The following is a 15,927-nucleotide window of genomic DNA, read 5'->3' as shown; positions in this document are numbered from 1 at the left end:
TCTCTGTCCCCTGCTCACTTTCATGTCTGAAACTGATGAGGGATCCCGAGACCTCCCTACCCAACCCTACAGGAGGGAAGAGCTCTGTCAATCTTGTTTGAGCCAAGTGCCCTGGCAAGGCTGGCGCTTAAGATCCTGTTTACCACCTCTTGGTTTACACAGAAGCCAAAATTCCACATTCTCCTTTCTTCCAAGGGCCCTAGAAGGCAGCCCTCACCTCGGATGTTGGTTTCAAACACAGAGGCGTTCACATCAATATCAAAGTCCACGTTGTCCTGGAGCACTTCAACCACTCTTTGGAATTCTGAGACATTCCCTAAAATCTGAAGGAAAGAGAGACCTGACAGTGAGGCTCTCAGGCTTGTAGGCACTGAGGATGCTAGATTCAGAGTCTAGGATCCTATGCTGGTGTGACTCCCACTTATTCAACTTCAGACCTACAGTTTCTGTTCTAGGACTGCTGGTAACAGGAGAAAACACTGAGAGCTGGAAATCACACAGACCCAGTATCAAGAGACTGGTAAAGTAAATTCTTTGGTACCAATTTAAGAATTTTTATGGACTCATTTAAATGAAACCAATATAAAGACTGTAGACCACATAAGGAAATCTTAGCTTGACATTTACAGTGGATATTTATTGTTTTTAACCTTGTCACATTCATCCTTATGGAAAATACTGCAGGTTGGTTGGCCCAACATTGATTCTCAGTCTTCTTTACCCTTGTAGCTCCCAGCCATAGAGGCTAGAAATCCACATATTTGCTTTCTCAGTCTCATTTGCTACTGGGTGATTGTGTTACCCAGTCAATTCTGAGCTTTGTAAAGTCTACTAGGGGCAATTCTCAGAAAGCTTCTGTTTTCCTAATAGAAAGGGACAAGACACAGTTGGCATGGCTTTTACTCTTTTTCTTTCTGCTTTGAAAGCAGACTTGATTTCTGGAGCTGTGGCAGCCATCTTAGGCCATGAGGTACTAAGCATGAGAATGAAAGTCAGTATACTAATGATGGTAGAATGGAAGGATACAAAGAGCATGCGGTCTCTGATGGCACAGTTGAGCAGCTGATCCAATGTTAGAAATTACCTTCATTCAGATTTTCTTATACTTGAGAAAATTAAACCCTTTTGTTTAAACCATCAGTCAAATGCAATCCTGATGCCTTTTATTCTGATATCAGTGTTCCAATTTTCCCTTGAGGAATCACCCTTCTTCCACAGTCACTCCTGTAATTTGAAGAAGCTGACTCCATCCCTTCAGCTGCAAGAATGGGCACTTCACCTGGACCAGCCAATGTACTATATCCCTTGGCCAACTGATTGATTCAGGGATAGATGTGTAACCCAAGCCAGATCAGTGAGACTCAGTCCACGGAATTAATGGAAAAGGACTAATTCTCTCCACACACAGGTTACTAAATGAGTGGGATGTGAGTCTGGAGTTACCACTGGCTATACTGCCAGCTTAAGGAGAGCCTGAGAATACAGCCAGCAAAGAAAGCAGAAATAAGAGATGGAGAAAGAGATTCCTAATGACGTTATTTAAATGTCTGGAACCAGCTGGGTTTGAGGTCAGTCTTTACCTGGACTTTTTAGTTATCTGACTCAGTAAATTTCCTTCCTGTCTAAATCAGTTTGAGTCTCTATCACCTGCAGCCAAAACAATCCTGACTATCTCAGCATTCAAAGCCCTCTATGATTTAGACCTAATCTATCCTTCCAACCATGTCTCTCACTGTTCTTCTGTCGACTTCAGTACCCACTATTCCCTGATTTTCTGCCCTCAGACATGCTGTTCCCTCTACCAGAAATCTCACCCTATGTCTTCCCATTTCCAAATCCAACCTATCTTCGATTATCTAAATGTCACCTTCTCTAGGAATCCTTTGATTCCTCCAGCTGAAATTAACCTCTTCTTCCTTTAAAAGACTCCAGCAAGTTTATCCCCACAACTCTTAGGGCATCTATTTCTTTCCAGATTACGAGAATCTTTGCATAGGCAGGAGCCTCACTCATTCCTGCACTCCCCCAGAGGGCTGAGCACAGTGCATGAAGCAATTACTCAAAAAATGTTTGTTAAATGATGACATGAATCTTTCTCCACATTGTAGCCAGTGATCTTCTCAAAACAGGAATCTCATTTTCTACCCTCTTCTTGAAAAAATTCCACTGGCTTTCCACTGCCCCCAAATTAAAGATCAAAATGAAAGATGAAAATAAAAGGCCCAGGTGAAGAATTCATTTTTCACCCACAGTCAAGCTACCAAAAGAAGAAGGATATTGGTTATGCAATGTTGGAGAGGAAAAGGAATAGATGAGACACTTACCAACAAGGTGTCCAGAGCATCAATAAGAGTCAGAGAAAAACTGTAAAAGGACAAAAACCCCAGCTGCTTAGTAAGAAAATCAAACACCAGTTATTAAGGCTGCCCCAGATCAGAGACCCCAAAAACTAATGTAAGTGAGGCACAGCGATGCCTCTGCCAGTCCCACTTGAAATCACAACAGAGGAGCCATCGTGAAAATCGCCGGGAACCTCTGACCCATTTAACGTACCTGGGAGGTGGGCTGATGTATAACATCTTATGCAAATAGCTCGACTGTAGTTAAACACATTGCCTATATTCTCTGGCATTCTTCTCCACCATAGGGAGGCAGTGTAAGATTGTAGCTCAGAGTGCAGGCTTTCCAAATCTAAGAATTTATCTCACAGTGCACAGAACTGTAGCCTTGAGAATGCTCATGGCAATATTGTTTTTAGAACAGCAAAAAGCTAGAAATAACCCAAATGTATACTAGTTGAAAAGTGATTAACCAAATTGTAATACATTCAAACAATGCGAAACTATGAGGTGGTCAAAAAGATTGTTATCAAGAGTTCTATGGGCTAAGGGGAAAACATTCAAATTATATAGTTAAATGAAAAAGACAAGGTACAGAATAGGCAGTGTCGTGTGTTGTATTCTAACTGCATTTTTCTAAAAGAGACATATAGACAGAAAGCAGATTAGTGGTTTTTTGGGCCAGTGGTGGTGGAGGGATTAACTATAAAGGGCCACCGGGGAACTTTCCAGTGTGACAGAAATGTTCTCTATCCTGTGATGGTGGTTACTACACACTTAAAATGGGTGCATTTTATATAAGTTACACCTTTAAAAGGTTATTTTAAAAGATACACATATACATACCTATATGATGGTATAAACCAAAAATATTTCTGGAAGGATACACAAGAAAGTTAACAGTGGTTGGAGTTCTAGGGTATGGGAGATATTTATTTTATTATATGATATTGTACTGCTTGAATTTGCCATTTACTTGTATTACTTTTTTCAACTAAAAAACGAAAACCAGCACAATTTGTGTTGAGCTTAATTTCTCCAGTCCCTAGCATATTCATTTGTAAAACAGAGATAACAGCAATTAACTCCTAGGGGTGTTAATTAAATGAGATGACACAAGTAAAATGCTTAGCACAGTGTTTAATCAAGGTTAGCTTCAGCTAAATGCAATGATTCTTCACTTACTCAGCAAGGAACAAGACAGAGAATTCCATCTCTCATAGATTTTTATTCTAGTGGAAGTGAGAAAGACTAACACATAAGTGAAAATGACAGTATCAGAGTGAGAAGTGCTACGAAGAAAATAAAAAGGGTGGTTTGTGAGAGTGACCTGTACGGGGTGGGTATTTAGGGGAACTGATGCTAAGGTGACAGTTTGAGCTGAGATCTTAAGAAGCAGCCAGGGATGTGAGGGTAATGGGGGAAGTGGGTTTCAGTTACACTAACAACAAAGGCTCTGAAATTCCATGTTTAGGAGAGTTAAATCCCCTCCTAGGCCTGTTTACCCACTTATAACATGAAGGGGTTGGGTCTTCTGACTTTTTGAAGCCCTTCCACATATCCTAAGCCTCCAGAGATTTGCCCAAGTCCCAACAGCTGGTGTCTGTCACTGCTGTGGCCAGAGACCGGAGGTCCAGACCACCAGGCTAACCCAGCGTTTTTCCACTATGGGAATCCAACTTTCCAGGAGGCTGGGTGGATCCTGGTGGTGCTGGCCTGAATTGGGGGGAACGCGACCCCACCCTGGCTAGGAGGTTTTTCTGGAACCGGTGAGATCATGAAGCCACCAGCTCCAGCATACCCGCCCGCCTAGGACCAGACTGCCAGACCCAGGCCGCCCCCTTGCTCCTCCGCTCGCACTACCTGCCCCAGGTGTCGTGCCCGTCACAGGTGAGAGGTCGCAGCTCGTCGTAGGGAAAGGCATTCTCCAGGTAGCTGTCGTAGGCGTGGTAGAACATGGCCTTGACTCGCTCCCTGGTGCGGGGTACGAGAAATAAGGCAGAGGGCCACCAAACGAAACCAGGCAGAGAAAAGGAGAAGAATTAGCGCGGAAAATGGTAATCACCACCTGATTTCTGCGAGGAGCCCAGTGGCGGGGTCCGAGCAGGTCAGGGTGGGGGGTCTGGGATGGAGGATATAGGGAAGGGACCAGGTCTGGGATTCCCATTCCCCAACTATGGAAGGGCGGGGAGCCTGACCCCCTTCACCTGTAGTGGGCGGGGTCGGGCGCGGTGCCATCCGGGCCGGGCGCACCATGGTGCAGGGGCAGCAGCGCACACAGGAGGCCAAACGGGACGAGCAGCCGGAAAGGCATAGAGCGCGTGCCCTGTCAGCGCCGCCGCTGCAGCAGCAGCCGCAGCCACCCGCACATCCTGCGATTCTCTGCTGGTTCTTCCGGGAATTCGGAGCACTGCGCCTGCGGGCCGATGAATCATCCACTCACTTCCGGACTACAAGCCCCAGAATGCAATGGGCGGTGGAACCCAAGCAAAGAGCATCTTGGGATATGTAGTCTCTGAAGCGGAGATTAACGTGTCTTAAAAGATAGTGGCTAGTACGGCTACTGTTATTAACTAATGTTTTAGCAACAGCATTTTTAAAAGCTTTCTTAAATTTAATTATTTTTATTGAAGTATAGTTGATGTGCAATATTATATAAGATACAGGTGTACAGTATAGTCTATAAAGTTTATAACTCCATTTATAGTTATTATAAAATATTGGCTATATTCCCTGTGCTATACAATATATCCTTGTAGCTTATTTGATACTTTATAGTTTGTACCTCTTAATCCCCTACACTTATGTTGCCCCTCCCCCCTTCCCTCTCCCCACTGGTAACCACTAGTTTGTTCTCTATATCTGAGTCTGTTTCTTTTTTGTTACAGTCACTAGTTTATTGTTTTTTTTAGATACCACATATAAGTGATATCATACAGTATTTGTCTTTCTTTGTCTGACTTATTTCACTTAGCATAATGCCCTTCAAGTCCATCGAAGTTGTTGCAAATGGCAAAATTTTCATTCTTTTTTATGACTGAGTAGTATTCCATTGAATACATATACCACATCTTCTTTATCCAGTCATCTGTGATGGACACTTAACTTGGCAAATGTAAATAATACTGCTATGAACATTGGGGTGCGTGTATCTTTTTGAATTAGTGTTTTTGTTTTTTTCAGATATATACCCAGAAGTGGAATTGCTGGGTCATTTGGTAGTTCTATTTTTGGTTTTTTGAGAAACCTCCATACTGTTTTCACAGTGGCTGCACCAATTTACATTCCTACCAACAGTTTACAGAGGTTCCTTTTTTTCCACATCCTTGCCAACATTTGTTATTTGTGGTCTTTTTGATGATAGCCATTCCTTCAGGTGTGAGGGGATATCTCACTGTGGTTTTCATTTGCATTTCCCTGACGATTAGCATTGTTGAGCATCTTTCCATGTGCCTGTTGGCAATCTGCATGTCCTCTTTGGAGAAATGTCTATTCAGATCTTCTGCCCATTTTTTAACTGGGTTGTTTGTTTTTTTTGACATTGAGTTGTATGAGCTGTTTATATATTTTGGATATTAACTGCTTATTGGTCATATCATTGGCAAATATTTTCTTCCATTCAGTAGGTTGTCTTTTTGTTTTCTCGATGGTTTCCTTTGCTATGCAAAAGCTTTTAAGCTTGATTAAGTCCTATTTGTTTATTTTTGCTTTTATTTCCTTTGCTATAGGAGGCTGATCCAAAAAAATATTGCTGTGATTTATGTCAAAGAATGTTCTGCCTATGATTTATTCTAGGAGTGTTATGGTTTCAGGTCTTACATTTATGTTTTTAATCCATTTTGAGGTTTTTTTTGTATGTGGTATTAGAGAATGTTCTAATTTCATTCTTTTACATGTAAGTGTCCAGTTTTCCCAGCACCACTTACTAAAGAAACTGCCTTTTCTCCATTGTACATTCTTGCCTCCTTTGTCATAGATTAATTGACCATAAGTGTGTGGGTTTATTTCTGGGCTCTCTATTCTGTTTCATGGATCTATGTCTCTGTTTTTATGCCAGTAGCATACTATTTTGATTACTGTAGCTTTGTAGTATTATCTGAAGTCAGAGCACATGATTCCTCCAGCTCTGTTCTTCTTTCTCAAGATTGTTTTGGTTACCCAGGGTCTTTTGTGTTTCCATACAATTTTTAAGATTATTTGCTCTCGTTCTGTGAAAAATGCCATTGGTAGATTGATAGGGATTGCACTGAATCTATAGATTGCCTGGGGTAGTATGGCCATTTAAAAATATTAATTCTTCCAATTCAAGAACATAGTGTATCTTTCCATCTGTTTGTGACATCTTCAATTTCTTTCTTAGCAACGGCATTTTAAAGGACTTGTGTACTAAGACTGTACGGGTACTTTAAATATATTATCTTTTTTTAAAAACCACCTTATTAAGCATGAAGGCAGAGACCAGTGGGGCCTCAATATTTATTAGTGGATGTATTTAAAGATGGATGAAGAATGTTCAGCCTTGGGCTTCCCTGGTGGCGCAGTGGTTGAGAATCTGCCTGCCAATGCAGGGGACACGGGTTCGAGCCCCGGTCTGGGAAGATCCCACATGCCACGGAGCGACTAGGCCCATGAGCCACAATTACTGAGCCTGCACGTCTGGAGCCTGTGCTCTGCAACAAGAGAGGCCGCGCTAGTGAGAGGCCCGCGCACCGCGATGAAGAGTGGCCCCCGCTTGCCGCAACTAGAGAAAGCCCTCGCACAGAAACGAAGACCCAACACAGCCATAAATAAATTAATTAATTAATTAACTAATTTTAAAATATTTAAAAAAAAAAGAACGTTCAGCCTTTATCATAATTAGAATTTTATTGAGTTTCCCAAACGAGTTCCTTGTTAATCATGTAAGATACAACTTACTCCCAAAGCTGCTACTCTCAAGATTTTCAGAAATCCCTTCAGTTCTAGGAATTCATGAAATCAACATTCCTTTCCTCCCATTTGGGACATGGTCACATCATCATGGTCTCTTCAGTCTCCGTCCCAATGCAGAAGCTACCCCCTCCCAATCCCCTGGACCATCTCAGCCCTGCACCTCAGGGCTGCAGCCCTGTAGGTTACCCCATGTGAGAATGAAGACCTGGGACACTATAGCTTTGAGAAGGTTGTGACCCATTTTTCCATTTTCCTTCTTGCAAGTTCCCAGAGTTTTGTCAGCCCTTTGGACCATAGCAACACACATGACTTTGGGCAGTGTGATGTGCAGTAGAATCAACCCTAGATTTGAAGTGTGACCAGGACTTCAATCCCAACTTTATCACTTAAAGCCTCTATATGTGACCCTAGGCAGGGCCCTCCCCTTCTGTGAGCCCAGCTTCTTCATATGTAAAATGAGGAATTTGAACAAATGGATCTCTGAGGTCCTTTTAACCTGAGCTTTCTGTGATGCTAGGATTGGCCATCCTCTTCTCTTTGCTAAAAAATGGCAGCTCAGTTCCTTGAGCTGCAATGAAGGCATGTTTGGTCTCCTTTGGTCCAAAGTCCTTGAAAATATCACTCAGATATATATCCCGAAATTTCGCCAGTAGATACGAGAATTAAAACCTTGACTTACCCCAGAGATCTTGAGGTAGTACAGTACAGAAGTTAAAAGTGTGGGCTTTAGATTTGAGCAGACCTGAGTTGGAATACTAGCTCCATCACCTGTTAGGAGTGTGGCCCCACCAGCTTTTCTTCTGAGCCTCATTTTACTCATCTGTAAAATAGGAATAATATTAGTATTATATTCACCTAATAGGATTATGAGGGTTCAGTGAGCTACTGCATATAAAGTGCTTGTCACAGTGCCTTTCAGAAGAGACAAACAAAAGATATTAGGATGCTTTTGGAAACTCTTCTTGGAAGTGCCAGATGGAAGGGAAAGGAGATGACAGTAAACTGAGACTTGGATAACAACACAGAGGCATGGTGTTAGTTTTCTGCGACTATGGTAACAAATTATAATTACCACAAACTTGGTGGTTTAAAGCAACAGAAATGTATTCTCTCACAGTTCTGGAGGCCAGAAGTCTGAAATTAGTTTCACTGGGCCAAAATCAAGATATTGGCAGGCCCGGAGCCTCTAGGGAAGAATCTGCTCCTTGCCTCTCCAGCTTCCCAGGGAAAAGAGAATGTTACTGACATTCTTTGGCCTGTGGCCGTGTCACTCCAATCTCTGCTTCCGTGTTGACATCACCTCCTCCTCTGTGGATTAGTATCATATCTCCCTCTGCCTCTCTAAGGACACTTGTGACTGCATTTGGGCCCTACCTAGATAATACAGGATAATCTCCCATCTCAAGATCCTTAACTTGATCACATCGGCAAAGACCCTTTTTCCAAACAGGGTACACTTACAGATTCCAGGGACTAGGACCTAATTGTCTTTAGGGGGCCATTTTTTTTAGCCTAGCATAGGTACTAAGCATTTTTCAGGTCTGGGCCCTTCCATGCTATGAAACTCAGCCAGGCCTAAGTGTCCTTCTCTACGTAAGTCCTGTCACTTATCTTCTTGTCTCCATTCAAAACTCTCACGTGGATTAAATGTTTGCACGGAGAGTGGGGCCAGGTTGCCTGGATTTGGTAATTATGGGTCTCTTGATGAGCAAGATTGAAATACTCATAATTTTTCTTTGTTTTCTTTTTCTAGCTTGATAAAAATGTGCATTTCCACATTGTCACAGAGCAAATACAATCATGACTTATATTTTCACAATTTATATAGTTGATTTCATGGTTTTTCATGAGAAAAACTCTCTTTTTTTTTTTTAAAACTTTTGGAATGTATTAGGTCTCTTCCTTCCTGGCTTTACCTCTCACTCTGTGATTATCATATTAGATTCTAAAAGGTTGTGGTCCATCAGAGAAATGTCAATCTTGAATATTTACTCATGAAGACTCAGAGTAACCTTAATTTCCTGATTCAAAATCTGGAAATTGACAATGCTACAAAGGATGTCTGGGGATTAAATGGGATAGTGGTGAAAATTCTAGCACAGTGACTAGAATGTATTAATTTCTTAATAAATATTCTCGGGCTTCCCCGGTGGCGCAGTGGTTAAGAATCCGCCTGCCAATGCAGGGGACACGGGTTCGAGCCCTGGTCCGGGAAGATCCCACATGCCGCGGAGCAACTAAGCCCGTGAGCCACAACTACTGAGCCTGCGCTCTAGAGCCCACGAGCCACAACTACTGAGGCCCGCGCACCTAGAGCCCGTGCTCCGCAACAAGAGAAGCCACCACAATGAGAAGCCCGCGTATCGCAACGAAGAACAGCCCCCGCTTGCTGCAACTAGAGAAAGCCCGCGGGCAGCAACGAAGACCCAACGCAGCCATAAGTAAATAAATAAATAAATCTATTTTTAAAAAATAAAATAAAATAAAAAAATATTCTCTTCCCTGTGTCCCATTCCTCTTTTTTTAAAATTGGGGGTATGTTAATTAGTTCCATTTATTGAGCATCTGTTCCTAATAATCCCAGCTGTTATAGGCAATAATTTCTGCCCTCAAGAACTTGAAGCACAGTGCTGGGTATACAACGAAGATTACAAGTCAAGCCACAGACCTTTCCCTTGAAGTGCCTGAAATTTTGATAGAAAGGAAAGACATCTTTTGGAGAATACCTGGAATCACAGAGTGTTCAAGTTTTCCTGTGCGTGTTTGGAGGATGGACAGAGTGTATTAATACCCCAGGTCAGTATTCTTGAACTCTGTGTCGAGTGGAGCAAGCCGTGGACTCGTGGTCAGAAGTCCTTCGTTCTATTACTGGTTTAGTCATTGCCTCTGTGTGATCTTGGGCAAGTCACTTTCCCTTTTGGGGATTCAGTTTCCAAATCTGGAAAATGAGAGAATGAGACTACTTCTCAGTACAAGGAAAATGTTAACAGATTCATAGAGTTATTGCAAAAAAATCAAGAAGCAGAATTCAATACACATTAACTGCAGAAATTTTCCCCCAGAAACAATCATGAAGCAGAATAAAACTGTAGGATGACACTCCAAATAAAATTTGATTATTTCCCAACTGAATAATAATAATAATAATAATAAAGTAGAGGAGAAGGAGATGGGAGGAGGAGGAGAAGGGGAAGGCCAAAATGTATTGATAATAGCAAGAATTTATATAGCATTTACTATGTCCCAGGCTCTGTTCTTGGGACATTAGTCCTCACCACGATCCTCTGAGACAATACCATTATTATTACCATTTTAAAGATTTTAAAAATTGAGACACAGATTTTAAAAATTGAAGAGAGCTTTAGTAATAATCAACGTGTCACACTGAATAAGTTGTAGAGCCAAGATTCAGACCTAGTCTATATTCTACTACATTGATGAAATTAATGACAATTGTATAAATAAAAGTCCAAAACAGAATTAAAACGTGGGGATCTGATTGACTTCGGCAGTATCCTCTAACTTTAGCTTCATGTGATTCTACATTCACCATTCCCTTCCTTTTTGCTGGAAAGTTAGAATAAAAAGTTCAATTCCCTGAAGCTGGAAGCCCAGGCATTTTAGTTCTCCTTTGACCCAGTACTCTTAACTACTTTTAGCAGAGAAGTATCTGGAAATTCCTTTTCTAGCATCTGGAGGTTGTGTGGTTCAAGCAGATTCTCTCAACTCCCAGAGCAGAGCTTGCATACTACATACCTTTGGACTGCCAAGAGATAGCTAGTTTGTTCCTGGGAAATTTCCCATCTGTTGCTTTGTAGAAATGCTCGAATTTCCCCTGTCCCCAGTATATACAAAATTTAGAGCACATCGGAGCCCTAGAACACGTTTTTAATGCTCATATTCCATGTAAACATTCTCTAGGCTAAATCTGCCTAGAGAAACTTAGTCATCCTGGTTGTATTTAGGCAAAAGTACAAAATCAAGAAATGACCACAGATGGTCTCATAGTCTGGTTAGTCCCAGGCCCTGACCCAGATTATAATCTTTGAGATCTCAAGCCTTGAAAATGGTATCCATCCCTCATATGCAATTCAAAAGAAAAATAATCTTATACTATAAAATAAAGGGAGGTGATAGCCAAAAGATGGAAGCAATGCAAGCACCCATCAATGGATAACTGGATAAACAAAATGTGATATAAATACAATGGAATATTATTCAGTGTTAAACAGGAAGGAAATTCTGACACGTGGTACAACTTGGATGAACCTTGAGGACATGATGCTAAGTGAAATAAGCCAGCCACAAGAGAACAAATGTTGTATGACACCATTTATATGAGGTACCTAGAGTAGTCAAATGCATAGAGACAGAAAGTAGAGGGTGGTTGCCAGGGGCTGGGGGAAGGGCAATGTGCTACTGTTTAATAGGTACAGAGTTTCAGTTTTGCAAGATGAAAAGAGTTCTGCAGATGGATGGTGGTGATCGTTGCACAACAATGTGACTGTACTTAATGCCATTGAACTGTACACTTAAAATGGTTAGGATGGTAAATTTTATGTTATATGTATTTTACCACAATTTTCTAAATTGAAAAAAAATAAATGGATAGTGGTCCCCAAAATTTCTGGTTTTTTTCCATGGTGCCTACTTCACTGCCTTTTTGGAAATATCCAGTTATTTCAAAAATTTATATATATGTTCTTACGGAGGGGAGGGATATGTGCCTGCTTTGCTGATGCCAAAGCAGATACTTCTTCTGCCTATTTAATGAGACAGAATTAGCATTGCAACACCCCAGGCTGAAGGAAGGAAGAGCATAGGATCCTGCAGGGTTCCCCACTCAGTCTACCAGCTCTGTAGGTCCCAACTCTGACACTGGGGAGAAGGAAAAAAGCCTAACAGAATGAAAATGCTTTCAGCAAATATTTATTGAGAGCCTTATAATAATAACAGTATCTACTAAACTAAACTTACCAGTGTTAAGAAAAACTATCTAAAACATGTTACTAAAGTAAAAAGATGATTATGTGACCTTTTGATGTCACAATAAAGCATTGATCAGCAAGTCTACTTAAGAGTCATCTGCCTCTGAAGAGAAATTTAACATTATTTACACAACTGATTAGGGCCCAGACATTTCACAATTCTGTTAAGTAATAGGACGTGATGATTTCCTCTTCTGTCTAGTAGAGAAGATAATCCTTAAGGTTATGGTTTTATTACCCTGTAGGACCTTAATCCATTTGTATATAATTTAGCAATATCATTTCAATATTTTTCTTTTTCAGTGACTATAAAACCCCCAGTTTTCGGGGGCGGGGGGGTGGCCGTGGTGGGATGAACTGGGAGATTGGGATTGACATGTATACACTAATATGTATAAAATAGATAACTAATAAGAAACTGCTGTATAAAAAAATTAATTAAATTTTTTAAAAACCCAGTTTTTATATTCTATTTTGAACTGGCTTTATCATCCTGCTAGCCCCCTTATTAATGAGTTAAATGAAATTCTGACCCATGCTCACTGTTTGTATGAGAATTATGTTTTTAACATGCTGAGAATTAGCCTTTACACTAAGTGCCAGATCCTAGGTTAAGCAATTCACAGACCCATGATACCCCTTTGAGGTAGTTTCTATTTTTATTCCCATTTTCCAGATGAGAAAGCTGATGCACAATAAAAGATTAAATAATTTTCTAAGGGCCAATTATGTGCCAGGCATTTTGCTGGTCACAATTTTCTCTCCTTCCCTAGATGTTCTATTTATTTGTTCATTCATCCAATAAATATCTATTGAGCACTTACCATGTGCCAGGTATTCTACTAGCCTTGTGTTACAGAAACGTTAAAACCCATTCCCTGCCCTCTTACAGCTTTTGGTATGAAGGAGAGATGCTTAAACAGACAATTATCATGGAAAGAAGTTAGCTGTGATGAGGGGAGAGGGCTATGGTAGAACAGAGGGAATATCCAACACAGATTTGCGTGACATCAGGGAAGGCTTCCTGGAGTAAGAGACACCTACTCTAATAGGTGTTAGGTGCGCCAAAAAGGGGGTGAGAATTATCTGAAGATAAAGTCTCCATTCCTTAGTGTAGTATGACAGACTCTTCATCAGACTCCTGCTTACCTCTTCACATCACTTTGCCTTCCCCGCTGCCCACCTATTCCGTTTTGGCCACACTTAAGTACTACTAATTTCTCAAGCATGTTATATTCTTTCTCCTCTCACATTATATTCTTTTGCACCTTCTTCTCCCTCTATCTGAAACAACTCTTCCCCACACCTTCGGCCCTTCCCCCACTGCCATCCCTCATTTGCCCTGCAGGACCACCTTAGGCATCACCTCCTCCAAGAAGCCTTCTCTGACCCCCAGGCTAAGTTAGAGGACTCTACTCTCATAAGCTCGATCCCCATCATGCTCCCCAACCCCAGTCCTCCACCTCCCTGGCCCTCTCTCTTAACACTTACCACACTGTATTATCACTGTCTGCCTATACGTCTCTCTCCCCTGCTTGATTGGCTGCTTCCTGAGGAGGGATCTTGTCTGCTTCAGGTCCTAGTACACAGTAAGTGCTCAATAAATGCCCACTGAATGAAAGAATGAAGCAGCCTATGAACAGCTTTAGAGGAAATAAAGGAAGACGAGATGGCTCTCAGAAGTCCTTGGAAATAGGGAGTTCCCTGGCAGTCCAGTGGTTAGGACTCTGCATTTTCACTGCTGTGGCCCAGGTTCAATCCCTGGTTGGGGAACTAAGATCCTGCAAGCTGATCTCACATGGCACGACCAAAAAAAAAAACAAAAGAGGCTCCTCTTGGAAATCAATTGTGAGCAGTTCAGAGTAAGAGAAGCATAGAGTGTAGTGGCAATTGCTATGGACTAAGATAGCAAAAATACTACGTGCCCGGATCTGCACTAAGTGGTTCACTTATATCATTTCATTCTCACCACAACTCTATGAGACAGGTATTATTATTCTCCCTATTTAACTGATGGGCTCAGGGAGGCCAGGTGGCATGCCCTACATCCCACAGCTAGCAAGTGGCCAAGCTGAGATGTGAGCCCAGGCAGCTTTACCCCAGAGCCCATGGCCTCATCCTTGGTGTTACACTCAATACCACCTCTGCTCTGGGTCCTGGGAGGAGGAAGCAGGCTGAGAAGAGAGCACAAAGATGCCCTCCAGGGGTTTATAGTCCAGGAGAGAAGACAAGGGGATAGAAGGTGGCAATATAGCTACAATGAAGCTACCAGGGGAGGCAATGTTCCATTGGTTTTGTGAGTAGAGTGAGAAGTCAAATATAGCTGGGGGCATCCTGGAAGGCTTTCAGAAGGAAGTGGTATCCCAGCAGGGCTTTGAAGGAATGGAGAGGACATGGAGAAGTCTAGAGAAAAACAGCAGAAGAGTGAAATATATGTAACAAGGAAAATACCTCATGAAGAATTGTCTTCAACAGCGCAAGGTTAGTTTAACACTAGAAACAATGCATTTGCCACATTAACAAATTAAAGACGGAAAATCATATGATCATTTCATTAGATGATGATAAAGGATTTGAAAAACTCAAAACATTTATGATAAAAACTCAGCAAACTGGGAATAAAAATAATCTTCCTAAAAAAAAAAAAGAATCTTCCTCACTCCAATAAAGGGTATCTGGTTTTTTTTTCAATATAGCAAACATCATAAAAGCTTTCCTTTTTAAGCCAGGAAGATGAAAAGAATATTCACTTATATTTTCTATCATTTCTATTCAACATTGTACTAGAGATCAGAGCCAGAACAATAAGTTAAGAAAAAGAAACTGTATAAAAACTAGAAAGGAAGGAATAAAACTATCACTATCTACTAATGATGTGACTATGCATATAGAAAATCAAAAGAATCTACAAATAATTATTGAAATAAATAAAATAGTTAAGGTTTCTAGATACAAAATCAATGCAATAAAATTATCAGTATTTCTATATACCAGCAATAGACAGAACATGAAATTTCTTGTAATTACCATTGTCAATAATATTTAAAAATATGAAGGACCTAGGGAAAAAAATCTAACAAAGGATGGGCAAGATGTCTAGAGAGAAACTCATGTAATTCTGGGAGACACCAAAGGAGATAGAAATAAATGAACAGATATACTCTATCATGCGTTGGACAATTCAATATTGTGAAGATGTCAATTCTCCCCAAAGCCATTAACACATTAAATGCAATACCAACTAAAATCCCAAAAACTTGACAAAATGATTCTAAAATTTATGTATAGAAATTCAAGATTCGAAATAGCCAAGACATGGGAATTCCCTGGTGGCCCAATGGTTAGCACTCCGTGCTTTCACTGCCGAGGGCCCAGATTTGATCCCTGGTCGGGGAACTAGGATTCCGCAGGCTGTGTGGTGCAGCAAAAAAAAAAAAAAAAAAAAAAAGCCAAGACACTCTTGAAGAACAAGGTGGGAAGACTTGATCTGCAAGAAATGAAGATGTATTATAAGTCTATACTAATTGAGAGACTGTGACATTGGTGCAGGGAGAGAAGAATAGGCCACTGAAACAAAAGAAACACATTTACTATAAGTCAGAGATGTCACTGCAGATCAGTAAGGAAGGGCAGACTTTCAAGAAGTGGTGCTGGGACAATGGGCTATC

General features: G+C 41.1%; 1 protein-coding gene across 4 annotated transcripts in view; it reads right to left on the bottom strand.

The window, feature by feature from the left end:
- LOC133104081 (short transient receptor potential channel 4-associated protein) overlaps positions 1-15,927 on the bottom strand; it is a 159,255-nt gene that overhangs the window by 133,062 nt on the left and 10,266 nt on the right. For all 4 annotated transcript variants that reach the window (XM_061209750.1, XM_061209751.1, XM_061209752.1 and 1 more), the window contains exons 2-7: positions 9,998-10,209; positions 7,951-8,091; positions 4,547-4,755; positions 4,203-4,313; positions 2,325-2,364; positions 218-323 (exon numbers count right to left, since the gene is read on the bottom strand). In XM_061209750.1, coding sequence (XP_061065733.1) covers positions 218-323; positions 2,325-2,364; positions 4,203-4,313; positions 4,547-4,653 — 364 coding nt within the window. In that variant the 5' untranslated portion in view covers positions 4,654-4,755; positions 7,951-8,091; positions 9,998-10,209. The remainder of the gene's footprint in view (positions 1-217; positions 324-2,324; positions 2,365-4,202; positions 4,314-4,546; positions 4,756-7,950; positions 8,092-9,997; positions 10,210-15,927) is intronic.

The sequence above is a fragment of the Eubalaena glacialis genome, chromosome 13, assembly GCF_028564815.1.
Source record: "Eubalaena glacialis isolate mEubGla1 chromosome 13, mEubGla1.1.hap2.+ XY, whole genome shotgun sequence".
NCBI lineage: Eukaryota > Metazoa > Chordata > Mammalia > Artiodactyla > Balaenidae > Eubalaena > Eubalaena glacialis.
The sequence above is the reverse complement of the archived record's forward strand: the minus strand, read 5'-3'. Positions and strand labels throughout refer to the sequence as shown.